Source organism: Plectropomus leopardus, chromosome 23, assembly GCF_026936395.1.
Source record: "Plectropomus leopardus strain MGB_pleo_1.0 chromosome 23, ASM2693639v1, whole genome shotgun sequence".
Taxonomy (NCBI): Eukaryota; Metazoa; Chordata; class Actinopteri; order Perciformes; family Serranidae; genus Plectropomus; species Plectropomus leopardus.
In genome coordinates this window covers 10,360,990-10,376,931 of record NC_142198.1, presented here as the reverse complement: position 1 = coordinate 10,376,931, position 15,942 = coordinate 10,360,990, and the positions used below count along the sequence as shown (strand labels likewise).

The window sequence follows — 15,942 nt, the reverse complement described above, 5'->3', positions numbered from 1 at the left end:
TAGCTGTGCCTCTTCAGCTGTCTTCAAGCTGTGAGCCTTACAGACTTTTTAAATCCCACCTTTTAAGCGAGGATTTCTCTTGAGCCTGAGAATGCCTGACTGTTTAGTTATTAATGCCAGGGAGGGCCTTTTTCCCCCCCTCATTCAGACCTTGACCTCGGGTAATTCACCTGTCGAAAGGCACGTTCCCCTTAGTATTCAAGCAGAGGAATGAAGAGATGGCAATGAACGCTTGTAGAAACGGAACAGACAGCAGTATCTGGCAAATGGTTGGGTTGTTGTTTGAGTGTTTCTTGGATGAATGGCTGTCTGGATCTGATTGACATGAGCACTCTATGACAAATGTGAGTGGCTTCATGAACAATGCTTAAGCAGAGCATCAGAAGCGAGATGTGGTGTGCAGTTAGAAAATAAAAGGTGTAACAAAAGTTTGCTCAATGTCTGGCTGATATGGTCGGTTGCAATTTTTTGGGGGGATTTTTATCATTTTATTTTGCTAATTTAAGAATCAGTCTCAGAAGAAGGAGTAAGAACCACTGCTCAGTGGACAGCTGCTCAACTGTCAGTGGGCAAAAAGAGATAGCGGGGAAAACAGCGTATACAGCCTGCATGTTTTTAGATCTGATTTAAGGGTTTATTTAAACCAAACCAGAGTTGGTGACCGTTGGAACAGGGGAAAGATGAACTAAGGTGGCTTTGGTGAGTTTTATTTTGTTTCTGTCAGTTTAAGGCTGGATGATATATCAGATTTTATTTTTGATTAAGATTTTATAACATAATCAATTTTATGCCGTACAACAAGACTACCATAGCTGCTCCTGTTTTGTCTTTTGTTCTGTAAATCAAGCGCACCCTTTCCGGATGTGCTTGACCTGTCTCCCAAACGTCCAAACAAAGATTTTAATGTACCATTTCTCTGGGTTTTTTTTTTTTAAACTTCTGAGTCTTATTTTGGCTTCACACTGTGTGCTTAGTGAGAGAGTGCACAAACGGGGAGAACAAACATGTGCACCGGTGACAGCGAGGCTGCAGCGACTGCAGCAGAGAGAATGAAGTGAAATGCAGCAGTGCAGTATGTGAACAGTTGAGTTTGTCAGTGAATAAATGCCTCATGACTAAAGCCAAGCTGCCAAGTTTTGCTTGTCGCCTGCTGATTAAAGTGACAGGAGTTAGCCTTAAAGTTAGCGAGCTAAGTTAGCCTCCTATTGGAAATTCACCAGGCTCATTTAAGGTGGACTTTAAAGGTGGACCAGCTATTCCCACTGATGGTCTCAGCCACTCCTAAACAGATAATGGAGAAATGTCTGTCTGCTGAGTCTCTCCCGAGTTAGGGAAACAATTACTGATCCCACTGTATCTGTTATGTATTGTTCAATTATTCCAGTTGGGTTTTAGTTTTTATGTGAATATGAACAAACTGCAATTATTTGCAAGATAAGGCTCCACCAGAAAGCTTTTACTGATTTTAAAATGTATCAAGTGTATTTAAGGTTAAAAGACATACAGTGTTGAAACAACAGTTCATGTTCAGTAAATGCATGATGTTCTCAAAGCCAATGAGTCATCATGTTAAATAGTCTTTAAATCATGACTGATTTTGAATATCAATCATAATAATCGTGATTATTTTGGAGTTAACAAAGCAATTCACCAGGAAAAACTTCAATTTAGAAGGTGTAATGTTGTGGTTTTTGCTCTCTTTCTTTTTTCTTTATATATTGTGAGGTTATTTTTTATTTACTTGACTAAAAATTACTACAGACCACAAAAATTTGTGGAATTTAACAAATATTTTGGCAATCTCTGGGCTGATGTTGGCCTGTTGGTATATTCAATATATCACCCAACCCCAGTTCTTGTAGTGAAAAAAGGCCATCGGTGACCTAAAGAGACAGTTTCCAAAACCTACGAGCCACAGTGTGAAATAAAAAGGCTATCAGACAACGTCTCATGACAGACACTATATGCCAGCGTCCAACATCCCAGCAAGGAATGAAAGGCATGGAGTGCTTCAAAGTCTGGTTAACAAATAGACTAGGTGAGGCTGCCACTGTCCTGCGCGTTGGGACACAGTCAGTGCTCCAGCAGATGCCACACATGACACCCTCTCACATTTCATGATCATATGGGTGGCCTCATTGACTGCATTGATTCTGAAGGATTATCCGGGCTAGGGCCATTACACTGAACGCAGGCTGGCTCCTTCCAGTCTGTTGCTGCACTAGATAATCCTGGCTTCTTCATCAGTAATATCATTAGAGCATCATCTCTGCATGTTATTTCTGGGTTATTACCTGCAGGAGAGCAAGTACGATGGCTAACACGGGCCATCTTTCACCTTCCCTGCTGGAAAACAGCCTTGTTGACAAATAAAGCCTTCCACTGACTGGGGAAAAGGAGAACGTGCTTCGAGCAGCATCGACGCAGCTGCATTCAAAGCTCATTGAAATGGATACGTGACAGAATCACGAGTGACATTTGAGGGAATATTCCAGACGTGACAATGCTAAAAACAAACCCAACACTCATCACAGCACATTTGTCTGTCTTCTCTGAGACGCTGGAAAGCAAAGTGAGATTATAGTCTTTGTTTGTAATTAGTCAATTGCTGCCTTGGCTCTAAATGATTAAACTGTTCAAAAATAGAAGATCAGTGGCTTTCCTGGGAGAAAGAGAGCAATGACGAGCTGGTGCTTTATGTTAATTGAGGGGTGCCTAATGCAGTCGTTAGCATGCGTGAAGGCAGACGTTGCAAACCTTAATTCTTTTTCACTACTTCCTCTTGGGCTGGCTTGGATGACATCCCTGCATTTTTCAATTGATGAGCTGCTCAGTCAGTCTTGGAGGAGAGGCACATTTACTTCAAGCATGGCAACTTTAGCCTATCTGCCACCTCCAGCAATTCAACAAGCACCTGACAAACTGATCTTTAGGGAAAAATCAACCGTGATGCTCTCAGAGCTAGGCCGTTCATTAGGAGCACTGTTGAAATACGGTTCAATTATTCATTGCATCACACTCTTGAAGCGCAGAGGGCACTTTGGGCACAAATGGAGCAGCAGAACTTCGGGCGCATTGAAAGTGGAGCTTAACCATCCAATTATTCTATTCTGTCAAAGTCGAAATTAAAAGTCAGAAACTGCATTAAGATCCATGACAGCTGATTTAGCCGAAATAAACCAAAAAAAAGCAACTGAACAGAGAATCTCATCATTATTTTACACATATTTCCTTTCAAAATTGGGTTCATGTCTTAATTAAGATCAATTGTTTAGCCAAAACTAATCCTTGTGTTCTCATTCATTTAAGGGTTATTCTGACAAATGATAGTAATGATAATTATGTAATGTGTGGAATCTCAGTATATTCTCAGACAGCCACTGTACTGTGAAAATCTCACACTGTTGCAACCCCACTGTAGATAAATGTCTATAGGGGTTACTTTTGGTTCTAAAGGTACAATATTAAAAGGTTTTGGTGGAAACGTGGCTAAAGTAAACTCACGGGGCCATGCATGTACCACTGCAAGAGCAGCGTAATATTTAAACCTATCCCAAAGCAACAACGACCCCGTTTCATGTCAACATCCCTTTGAACAGCAGAGGCAAACACTGGGAATGATATTTGAACTTTTAAAAAAGATCTTATCCAACAACACTGGGTAATCAAACTACTAAGAATGCTGAGCCTCTTAAGCCTGGGCAGCACAAACACAACATATACAAACACACATCAGTCAAGCAGAAAGCTGGAAGGGATGAAACTATAAAAAATGTTATACTGTCAATTTTTTGAATCAAACCTTGTGGTGTAACCCTCAGCTTGTGCTGCACTGTAAACGTAAACTCAATAACTCACTTGAGCCCCAAAATCCAGGTTGAATGGAGCATTTTTAAAGTATCGCAACGCGTTTAACTTTGACAGCCCATAAATATTTTCGCTGCTCATATGTCAGCCTGATCTGCCTCAATTAGAGGGGTTGTAGCTATGCGTCATTCATCAACACCGTCCCCTATCAGATGCTGGGGGTGAATGTTTGCTCATTCACTGGCAGTGATGATATTCTGATATTCTGTCAGATCCCTGGCCAACAGAGTGGCAGCGCAGGTGGTGCTGCTACTCTGGGGATGAGCCCATCTGAATAGAAACTGTCACACAAAAGAGAGGAATTGTCTCGTGTCTGTATCAATAAGAGGATCATACACTCCTCGGAGATTAAGTGATTGAGGAAGATGACGACTACATGCTGCAAGAAAAGTCTTGTTTTTGATCGGCTCATAAACGTGCACCTTTCACATGGCTTCAGACGGCAGAGGTCTGAGGCCTCCTCACTGTGCAGCAGCGGGGCCTGTGCAAATGTAGTGGAAAGATAAAAATGACTGAGAATGCAGTACTTTCCTCAGGCTCAGAGGGCGTGAGTAATACCCCAGTTATAATTTAGAGCAGGGAATCGCATGCTGACAAAAGCAGCATATGTTGTGTGAGTCAGTTCTGCGCTAAAGCTGAGAAAGGGAAAAAAAAAAGTTTCAGTCCCTACCTTCCAGCTCTCTTCCTTTCCCCACCTTATTCCCCATCTGGCCTTTCTGCATCAGCCCCACTCATTTTCTCTTTCACTCTCCCTCAAACTCCCCACTTCAGCCTCCCCCTCTGAGTGTTTTCACAGCAACAAGGCAGTTATACCTTCCTTCCGATGGCACCATTTGGTTTATTGGGCGGGGGCGGCTCAAAGATCCTCTGCTGCTGCTGTGGAGGCAGTGTCGAGTACAGCGGGATGATCTTGATATCGCCGACTTCGGGCCCCAGGTCGTCGACCTCCCTCTTGATTCGCTTGCAAGCTTCGTCGATTTCCTGAAAGATGGAAGTGCGTCAATTAATCCAGGCGTCACCTGTGTATGCAAACAGCGGAATCAAACAGGTTCTGAACAACACCTGGATGAACAATGGCAGCGAGTCTGGATGATAGGGGAAGGCGAGGGGGAGGTGGCCGGGGGAAACCGTGGTTCCCTGCTACAGTACATTTGTTCTAACTATCGCTCCATCTGACGGAGGAAATTAAACCTGGACTGCAGTATGCTTTGCCGAGCTCCCTGTGGCTCTGTTGTCAAATGCAGCAATCATGGAAAAACATGGAAGCGCTCGCTCCGAAGGCGCGTGCACACACAGACACACACGCACACACGCACACACACACACACACACACACACACAGAGCCAGACAGACTCAAACAGGGTTCATTATTCCACAGTGCAGTATTGTAGAGGGGAATGTGAGATGAGACTGCAGCACTGATGCATAACCAGCGGCAAATCATGGCAGATCAGTTTAGTGAAGCTGAACGTTCTAGAGCCGGTGGGCTGGCAGACAGACAGAGGACCTGAGCAGCGCCAGGAATAAGAAAGCATGATAGTGAGCACAGGGGCCCTTTCTCTAAAGACCTATTGGAACACACTATTACATGTACTAAATATGCCTACATATTCCACAGGCAACCCCTGCGTATGACTCATTAACATAGAAAAACTTGTCTTATGTTACCTCCCAGTATGCACATGTTTAATTGAAGGTTTTTAAGTAGTTTGAGGTATGGCCTAAAACAACATATAACAGCTTTTCATTTTCTAAGCGACTCCCGCTGTTAAGAACCGTTTTCTTTGTTTTGCTAACAACAATCATTTAATCCTCATGAAGCAGCAGTTACTATATGTGTCACATTACAGCCTGTACTGTTGCACCACCTGCAGGCCCATGGGAGCAATGCAGCAACTTCTCAAAAGGAGGAGTCAGAAGGCGATCATGAACTCTGGCTCCCAAAATTATTTTACTGGTGCTTACAGACAGACATCAGAGCTCTTTGTGCATACTTATTATTTAGTAGACTAACAAGACAGCACATTTCTCAGACATTTTTGTTTCACTTTCTGAAAGCATCCTGTGCTTTGATTAGTTCAAGCATAACTAAAGCTGACTTCATTTGTACCACTGTGTGAAGCCGGTAACACTTGCCTTGACATGAGAAAGCACCACTGTGATGTTTCCTGTTTTCCTTCTGGACCGCAAGTGTGTTATTAGCCCTGTTGTCCCCTTGTTCATCGCATTAACTCAAACCCCGCTGATGGCCATGTGCCTCTTAATCAACACGCTGACAAGTGGAAAACGGTAAATCTGAATGGATTGGTAAAATTAGCCCGGGTATTAATAGCCTATCAAGCCTCTGGAAGCAGCAGCTGCCATGGAGAAAAAAAAATGGACCTCTTTGCCAAAGCGCTGGAAGCAAGCTGGCTGTCTGTCCCTTAGGGACATCAAGACAGAGTGTCTGCGTGCGTGTGTGTATGTGTGTTTACACACAAATAGGGGCAGTTGGCCAGTGTTGGGAACCTGTCCACCAGCTCTCCCTGCGACCCCAGAAGCAACAATCTACAGCCAAGCTAATAACCGACACATTTAGGCACTCCTCTTGACGAGCAACAACCTCCCCGCCAATCCCCGTGTTTTGATGTTAGCTGCTGAGGGGGAAGCTTAAATATTAGGACTTATCTTTGCTCAACAGCTGTGATAAGTTTCGACTTTCTTGTTTGGAGCTGGTGCTTCAATACTATTTGTTTGTGGAAGGAAAATATCTCAGAAAAACTGCGGAGGAGAGAGGAAGAGAGTCCTGTGCATTTTGCTTTCGTCTGTTATAAATTAAACAGTCAGATAAAAAGAGTCTTTGGCTTTGCTATGGATCTGCCTCCCAATCATTAGTCTACATCAAAGTTGCTGGGAGACTGAAGAGGTTAAGAAGCGCTCGAGGGGCGTGCTGCAGCACCCTTTGAACACCCGTCTCTGCCAGACCTACCACACATTAACTTCTTTAACCCAATTAGGAGGGGGTGATAATGAACTCACCGTGGGAGTGCTCTCAGTAATGCCTTAGCTTGATACAGTGCGAGGAGGGGGGGTGGATATAAATCAACAAATTACATCTAACTGCATGAAAAATGTTCAACACACTGCCAGCACATATCCCAGACTTTTCTACACATTCACAGGAGTGTCTCTCGGTGTTTCGAGCCATCCGAGCAGCTGGGATACCACTAAATCTAAAATCAATTACCAGCCCTCGAAGGAGACAACTTCAAACACCATGCCCTCCAATGACTTCATCTCCTTCGTAACAAGCCGCATATTGATCCTGCTTTGGCAAATGAAAACTGACGTAGGTGTGCTGCCACAGTCAGGCCGATTTTGAGTGACAAATAATCACTGCTAATAAACAACCCATCACAGGATGAGATTGGGGAAGCCAGAGAGACACAAAATTGTTTTTAAAGATGAAAAATTAGTAGTTGGTAACAAAAACATAAATGCTTAATTATATAAGTCCGACATGTCATTTGAATCTCCCAAGCAATTTGTGCTGTACTCACACCAGTTACATTCTCCTTTAAGACCACAAGTAATCACATGGTCTCCAACACCATTTTGTCAGAGTGCTGAGAGAATAATCATACGAGCACAGGCAGTGTTGGCTCCGACAGGTTTCTCCTGTCCAATGATCAGGACATTGAAGCATTTGTCAGTGCTTTCCTCTCTCCCTCTGTGTGTGTGTGTGTGTGTGTGTGTGTGTGTGTGTGTGTGTGTGTGTGTGTGTGTGTGTGTGTGTGTGTGTGTGTGTGTGTGTGTGTGTGTGTGTGTGTGTGTGTGTTCACCCTGCTGTGACCAAATTCATCATTTTGGGCATGAACCCTGCCCTCCATTACACATCAGTGGACAACATTTGCAGGGAGAGAAAAAAAAATAATAAATGACTTAATTTCAGAGATTTGTAGGAAGGGCAGAATCTGGGTCACTCTTCCGTTTTTTTTTTTCCCTCCCCCTTCTCTGTGCAAATCCTGGTGGTTCCCAAACAGGCACAATCACGTGCATTAACATCTATCAAACTGTGGATTAATCATCTCCTGTGCAGAGGGGTTCACGAGCGTGTGCTCATGACACTGTGTATGTGAGTAACTCATCTATTTAATTAGATTAAGATGCACACTCTTAACTGCAGAGATGGGTAAAATCTTTGCACGGCTGTATAACCTTGTTATAAACCTCTGGACATTTTTTAAAAAGACAAAAATTTTTAACCTTTTATTTAAAGGTCCAGTGTGTAGGATTTCAGGAGATATACTGGCAGCAAATGAATATTATCCAAAAAGTATGTTTTCTTTAGTGCATAATCACCTGAAAACAATAATTGTAATATTTATTTTTCAACATTAGACTGAGTTGTTTATATCTACAGAGGTCCTCACCCAGGGAGATCACCATGTTCAGCCCCATGTTTCTACAGTAGCAGAGAATGGACAAAACCAAAACCTGGATAGCTCTAGACAGGGCTATTTGCGTTTTCGCATCAGCTAGTGTATTAAGTAGCTCCTTCGGGTCAGGTTTGGGAAATAAATATTATACATGTATCGAGCGTTGGAATGATTATTTAAATATTTAGATTAGCTGTCTGATGGACTGACTATATTGGTGCTTTGGACTGTAAGTCTAACAGAGATTGCTATTTGAAAATCTCATCTTTGACTCTAAAAAAACTGTGATGAGCCTAATTTTAAAGTCTGCATGATTGACAGAAAAAAATAAAAAGCTGATTAATCGATAATAGAAATGATCAAAACCTCCAGTCCGACATTTATCTTGTGAATCTGTCCATTCAGATAATGCTCCGGTTTTAAAATACACAAAACCAGAAATATTTCCTGTTTACATTCATCAAAAACCCAGCTCTGTTAGAACGACAACAACAAAAAATATCATTTTAAAACCTATGGCATCGTACCTCTTGTCCAGTGAGGAAGAGCAGAGCGTCCCCTTCATCCTCTTCACACATGTGGATCTGGATCACAGTGCGGATGGCCGCCTCCAAGTAGTCCCGCTCAGGTTCGGGTGTGTAAAAAATCTCCACAGGGTGCGTGCGTCCGGGGATGGTAAGCAGTGGGCAGTTGTCAAAGTACACCTGGAACTTGCCAGCATCGAGCGTGGCGCTCATGACGATGACCTGGACAGCGAAGGGCACAGGTATAGAGAGAGAAATGTGTGAGGGACAATGTATTCATAGAAGAGGTGAAAGGAAAGATAAAAGTAGAGAATGCAGAGTGTGAATGACTGTGGTGATTACGGGAGCGAGCACTCAAGTGTAGAATGAGTTAACATTTTATATGGCTTGGTGATAATTGAGGATAAGGACACATACTAAGTGGATGAGGGTGCAACCAAATACAAAACAGATGAAGAGTGCAAAAAGCTTTACAGGATGGATGATGCTTTGAATCAGAATTTGGGATGAGGGCGCTGGCATGAACCCAAGATGGTGTCTATAGTGTAGAACTTGGCATTACACTCCAAGTCACTGACCTACACAGAGCTATGACAGTCCTTGTTCCTGATGTTGGGTACACAATGTTCTCTCCAGAGTCATTAGATAGAGCGCATTAGGATTCTGATGGGAAACGCGTCTCCCATTTTCAATCTCAAACATTTTCAGGGGCCAGTGTCTCGGCATTTCGCTTTACGCTCTGCGAGACATCATAATTGCTCTTAATCAAGGCAAATTAAACTTTCAAATTTGGTAGGGGATAGGGATGAAGGAGATAGAGGGGTGTGGGTGGTTGATCATTCCCAATAACCTAGACCTCATTTAACAGTCCGCGAACAACAATCTAACCTTTGATTCCACACTGACAAACAACTAGTCATTATCCATCTGCTTTATGAGAATTATGTCTGGCACAGTCTGCCTATAAAACTTCTGCCTGCCTATACGCTCCCATCCACACCGGCACATTGCTGCTACACCCCCCCGGTTGATTGGCTTAAAATGGGGCAATCTCTGCTAGTGCTGCGGTGCAGAATGGATGTGCATTTCTGAGCCCAACAGCAACGTTTCTCTCTCCTCAACAGATACACAGCTGTCAGACATGGGGACACTGTCAGGAGAAAATGTGACAAAAGGGAAGAGTGACAGAAGAGGGACGTAAACACTGGCTGTCACTGAATTTATCCTGCAGGAGGTAGTATTTAGGGCTTTAACAGCATTTTGAAGGCATTAAGTGGGACATATTTGTGGAAACAAATCAGAGTACTGTCAAGAGTACTTTCAACTCCAAGCCTGAAGATAAGACAAAATAAATGTTGAGACTTGATTTTCCAGAATAAACAGTGAGCGGGTGCTGGATAAATAGTCATATTGAGATTTAGGAGCTTGCGCTACCTTTAAAATGAGCTGTTGATAGCCTGAGGCGTTATGAGTTTTTATGTTTTCGGGTTGTCTGAACGCAATATCTCATGAATGCCTTGAGGTAACTTTTTAAAGTTATGTCCAAACGTCCACTTGGACTCATTGATGAACTGATTAGATCTTGGTGAGTCACAGGTCAAAGACCAAGGTCACCGTGACCTTGTCTGTCCCAGTCTTGTGAACGAGATATCTCAAAAACACCTCAGGGGAATATCTTCAAATTTTGCACAAACCTGCATTTGGACTCAGCGATGAACTGATCAAAACTTGGTGGTCAAAGGTCACTGTGACCCTGCAGCTGTCTCATTCTTGTGAATGCAATATCTCAAGAAAGCCTTCAGGGAATATCAGATTTGGCGCAACTGTCCACTTGGACTCAAGAATGAACGGATAAGAATTTGGGGGGTTGAAAGTCAAAGGTCAAGGTTTTCGTCTATTACTCAGGACTTCAAGTGCTAATTTTGACAGAATTTCACACAAATGTCTAACGTGGCAAAATAATGAAGTAATGACATTTTATATTCAAAAGGTCAAATTCACTGTGACATCATAATGTTTTGCACTACTTTTCTGGCCATTACATCATTTCTAAGGAACAATGGGGAGACATTTGGTCAGATACTGAATTGATTACACTTATCTGGGGTGTCCACCTTGAAACTCTGATGACTGTATGGATCTTTTGTGCTGCCGGGGGGAAGATGTGTGTGAAGCATCCACATTTTTACAGACATGGATGTTAAGTGCAACTTAACTTGAACGTGGAGGCAGACAACCGCCAGGCGGTAGTTCTAGTTTTATTTTTACCTTGAGGTCAGCCCTCTGGCGGACCACTTCCTTGAGGACCCCCATGAGGATATCTGTGGCTAACGTGCGTTCGTGTGCCTCGTCCAAGATGATGACACCATAGCGCTCAAGCAGAGGATCATTCATGGCCTCCCGCAGCAACATTCCATCTGTCATGTACCTGGGAGAATAAAAGAGAAGCAGGCTTTATCAGCATTATCTGCATAAAAACCCTGCTTAAAATTAATGTAACGAGCACAGCATTCCCCTACAGACAAATTTCCCCCTTCAAAATGCTGTGGGCAGAGCATCCATCAAGACAGATTTGAGGAAATTCAAACTTATTCTTTAATGCCAGCCGGTCAAGCATCAGACAATTAACTTATCTACATCTATGAAGGGAAAAACTTAAATTTTCTGCGGTGTAGTAAACTGAAGTGCAGAAATTATGGGTATAGATCAACCTCTGTTCAGCTGATAGGGTCCTACTATTATCTACTTACAGCTGCCAGTTTGTCATTGACTGCTTTTAAATTAATAAATCAATTTAAAAAAGAGCGAAGGTGAAGATCTTTAACTAGTTTTCTTACTTGAGTACTGTCTTGGCAGAGCTGCAGTCCTCAAATCTGATGGAGTAGCCCACCTCTTGGCCCAGCATGACATCCATCTCATCAGCAACCCTCTGGGCGACGCTCATGGCCGCAACCCTCCTGGGCTGGGTGCAGGCCACGGCTCTCTTTGGTCCCGGCATTGACCGCACCATGTCCACACACCACTGAGGGATCTGGAAGACAGCAGACAAGTCAGACTGTGTTTGAGCTGAAGAGCATAAAAGACATCAAAAGGATTCTTTGAATGGAGACTACAGAGATGAATGCAAGGCAGATGATGTAGGAGGATGAGCCAAATTATTGGGTGAACAAATATCCTGCAAAAATAAAACATTACATGCTCCAACTTGGAACTGCAGTTTACTGTCCTGCAAAGTCATACCTGTCAGCATTTTCACTGATGTTATATTCTTGTTTAGAGTTTAAAAACAGGAGCAGCTTGCTAAGAGAGGCCCGTACAAAGAGAGTCCTGCTTCCACTCTATTAAGCTTGAGGTTTGGATGGCTGCCCTTTTGAGATGATTCAAGTCTTACCAGTCTTTGAAATGTCACCCAATCAGAAGAAACGCAGAAGACAGGTTTGGAAGAGATAAACATTTCACGGACACGATTAAAATATGTTATTGGGAGTTGCAGGGCCTGACCTTCACCATCAGAATGTGTTTGGTGGAATTTGTGCATGCTGCCTCATTTATGCATAACAATAATTTAAGCTGCATTTGTATTAAGACAAAGTGAATTCAATATGTGTTATTAAAACATGTTTTGCCTGACAACTGTGAAAAAGACGCTTTACCTACTTGCAATACTTAAAATTCTCTGTTTTATGCTTTTTGTTACTGTCTGTCACACATACATAATGTTAAACTTTATGTGACCGACCCTTCACGTGAACGCAGAAATGAAGTGGCAGTGGGAAGGGTGTAGGTGTAGGGGGTGGTTTGGGAAAGGCCCAGAGTATGAAAGCAAGTAATCAAGCACAGAGAGTATGAGCAAAATAAAGTGTACATTATAGTCATGTCAACATACTCTAACAAAAACCCCAAATACATGTAGGAACCTGAAAATGAGCAGAATGAGCCCCTTTAAATATTTTTTTAAAACACAATCATTTTTCAACCTAAATGCATTATTGGTTATTTCCATTTCAGTACAAGTGACAGCAAATTACTGTCCTTAAGGTTCTCTAAATGTACCTCCTACCTTGGTGAGCATGCTCTTGAAGTGACCAAAAACAAAACATTCCTTAAAAGTCTGTTTGGAAATTCCCGATGAATGTGTGGAATACAAATGTTTTTGAGCACCATCAAGGCGGAGCGCGCTGACAAGATTACACCACTTAATTTAAGAAGTGTTTGGAAGATAGTTTATATTCCCCTCAGGAGGAGGCTAAGGCTCAACCCGTGATTTACTCTAATTTTCTCTCTTTCACATTTTAAAAACAGACAACCCGGCTCTTTCAAGAACTTTAAATAAACTTAACAACCACATGCTGTGAATCAGCTCTGCAGAGAAACTGTTAGAAACACATCATATGTTTATTACACCCTGTTTTTATGTTGTTATTATTATATCAATTATATTACTGGATTTCAGTTTGACACATTATAGTCAATTTGTTTCAAAAGTTGTTTTTAGGGAAAACTGTTTTTACTGTCTTTACATGCTGGCACTGCAAAAACTTTCTGCCTTTTACCTGTGTGGTTTTTCCAGAGCCTGTCTCTCCCACCAGCACAAAAGACTGGTTACGCATCAGGATGTCAGTGAAGCTCTCTCTGTACTCCCAGACAGGCAGCTGCAGCCGTTTCTTCAGGATCTCATGGTAACGTGGAGTGTGGGGCAGGTTGGTGAAAGGGTTGATCTGCTGCTGAATTGGGGTTTGCTTCAGGAAGCCTCCAACACCTGCAGCTAAGATGTTGGGCATCCCGGATGACTTCACTTCTCTGTCCCTGTCACGGTCTCGATCCCGGTCACGGTCCCTGTCCCTCGACCGTTCATCACGCTCTCTGTCCCTGTCGCGGTCACGCCTGGGAGAGAAACATGCATGGAGTTAAGATTTTACTGAGTATTGCCACACAAACTACCCAAATAACTTTCCGCATAAACATAACTCTAAAATGCATGCAAACACTCCTACACATGCTTGAAATGACCATATGTGGGAAATTTAGCCCTACAAATGATAATGATTAAACTTAACACAACAGGCACAAAATAGAACAGACAGGGCACAAATCTGGTCATTGTCAACTTCATTTTTAAAAAACTGGATGAAAAGGTTACTGCACGTTCTTATTGACTGTTACAAAAAGCACTGCATAATTAAGTGCAGCATGAAAAGGTCATGAGCAAACAAACTATCCACAATCACAAGTTCTTTCTCCTAATGGCATCAGCTCAGAATGTGAACTATAAATATTCTCACATTAGTTGGACAGAGATGGTTTGTGCAACCCTGTGATAAGGTATGCACATATTTCATGTTGGTAGTATCAAAAAAGTCATTTTTGGATAAGTCACGGCTACTAACTCTGATGTAGGTCATCCGGCAGCACAAATTCACTAGTCACTTGGGGCAGATATTACCATGAGAGCCACAAATTGATCCCTTTTATGTCAACAAGGCAGATCCATGAAAAATGAATGCTTTTACTGCTGATTACTAAACAATATTGTCTAAATGTGTCTATGGCAGGTGTGTAAAGTGAGTCTCTCTGCATTTATGTCCTTGACTATAGGAAGGCTACAGAGTACACATGGGACGATGCTAAGCTCTAGTGTTTGAACATTAATATAACTTATCGTTCACATAGTGCATGAAATATTGATTTATTAGTCTGTCTAAATCAGTATTTTGCTTGCAGTTCCCCTAAGGTCAAAGTGATGCCAAATCCAGGGTAGTGACCCTGAGCATCCTCTTGGTGACTTTGACAACACACAAGCAGGGGCGTTTTTCTAAGTCATCTAAATTCAACAGGCCTGTAAAGTCTTATCTAAGCAAATATTGACTCCCAGCAGTCATTTAACGGTCCTACGATGGGCTTGCTTTTCTAGCAAACGTAAACTAACACCGATTTGGGACAGTAATATTAGACATGGTACTGACATCTGCCTGAGCATCTCATTTCCGCTAGGCGGCTAACATTAGCCTGGCTAGGGGGTCCTGCTAGCAGCTTTCCTTCTTTATTTAACAAAAGCCACATGCCAAAACAACCAAAAAAATACCATGACTTGTTGCTTTTGTCTTATGAAATGTCTGTCATTTCCAATTAAGATTAAGCTTAAGGTAGCAGTAGCTAGCATGTAGCCACGTGCAGATAAAAACAGGCTGGCTGTTTGCTAAGTTAGCTAACGTTACACTAGCTACTGCTGAACCGTTACGCGACCTTACTGTACAACAGCAACTCTATGCAACTAGCCGTTTATCATATCTTTAGAACAATTATGCATTTTAACCCCCCACCAGTGCAAAATTGCTAGCTAAACTTGCGGAGAGTTAACGTTAGCACTGCTAGTTAGCAACAGGGCAACAACAAAACAGCCTGCAGCATTTACAAACACTGCACTAGCTGCATGTTTTTATGTGACGCTAACGTTACATACCCATCAGATAGTCTCTTTTTACCCGGCGAATAATCATCACCCAAATCTAAACGATGCCGCTTGGACATCCTGCCACCGGTATCCGTCCAAGCAGCAGCTTTAGCAGCTTATTATGCCATTCACAAATTCCCCTAAACCGTTAAACACCAGCAAAATGGCTACCGGAAGCTCTTACCTCATCATTATTATCCTTGACAAAGTGATTCAAGAGCAGAGATTTACTGTGAGAGCCGGTGAGCACGTTGCAGCGAAAAAGTCCCGGTTTCACTGAGCCCTGCTCATGATGCTGTCCGCGAGCGCCTATCGCAGTGCCTGCAGATACAATGCAGTGGTTTGGGGATGCGGGGGAGGATGCGGGAGGTCTGCTGCCTCTCGGTCGGGTCGGGATGATGATGTGCCCGCCAAACACCGCACACACAGGCACTACTACTACTGCTGCCTCGCCCCCTTCAGTCCAAAGCTTCAGCATCACTGCAGCACAGGCTGTGTTTTGACTCAAGCAACGAGCATTTCCTCTGAAGATGTTGTCATGCTGTTATATCACTGCTTAAACATTGATCATTGTATGATCAAAATGGTAAACCCAGAATATAAACTTAAACCTTGAGGCTCCTCCAGAACCCATATGAGGAAACTGTAGAGGAATTAGAGAATGACAGGCTTTTCAGGGAA

At 42.7% G+C, this 15,942-nt stretch overlaps 1 protein-coding gene across 2 annotated transcripts in view; it reads right to left on the bottom strand.

Annotated features, from left to right (window-relative positions):
• dhx15 (DEAH (Asp-Glu-Ala-His) box helicase 15) overlaps window positions 1–15,693 on the bottom strand; it is a 29,513-nt gene extending 13,820 nt beyond the window's left edge. The window contains exons 1-6 of one of the 2 annotated variants that reach the window (XM_042512237.2): window positions 15,446–15,693; window positions 13,364–13,694; window positions 11,648–11,841; window positions 11,079–11,238; window positions 8,814–9,032; window positions 4,681–4,848 (exon numbers count right to left, since the gene is read on the bottom strand). In XM_042512237.2, coding sequence (XP_042368171.1) covers window positions 4,681–4,848; window positions 8,814–9,032; window positions 11,079–11,238; window positions 11,648–11,841; window positions 13,364–13,694; window positions 15,446–15,453 — 1,080 coding nt within the window. In that variant the 5' untranslated portion in view covers window positions 15,454–15,693. The other variant, XM_042512236.2, reaches the window with a different exon arrangement.
• Between the last annotated feature and the right edge of the window lie 249 nt (window positions 15,694–15,942).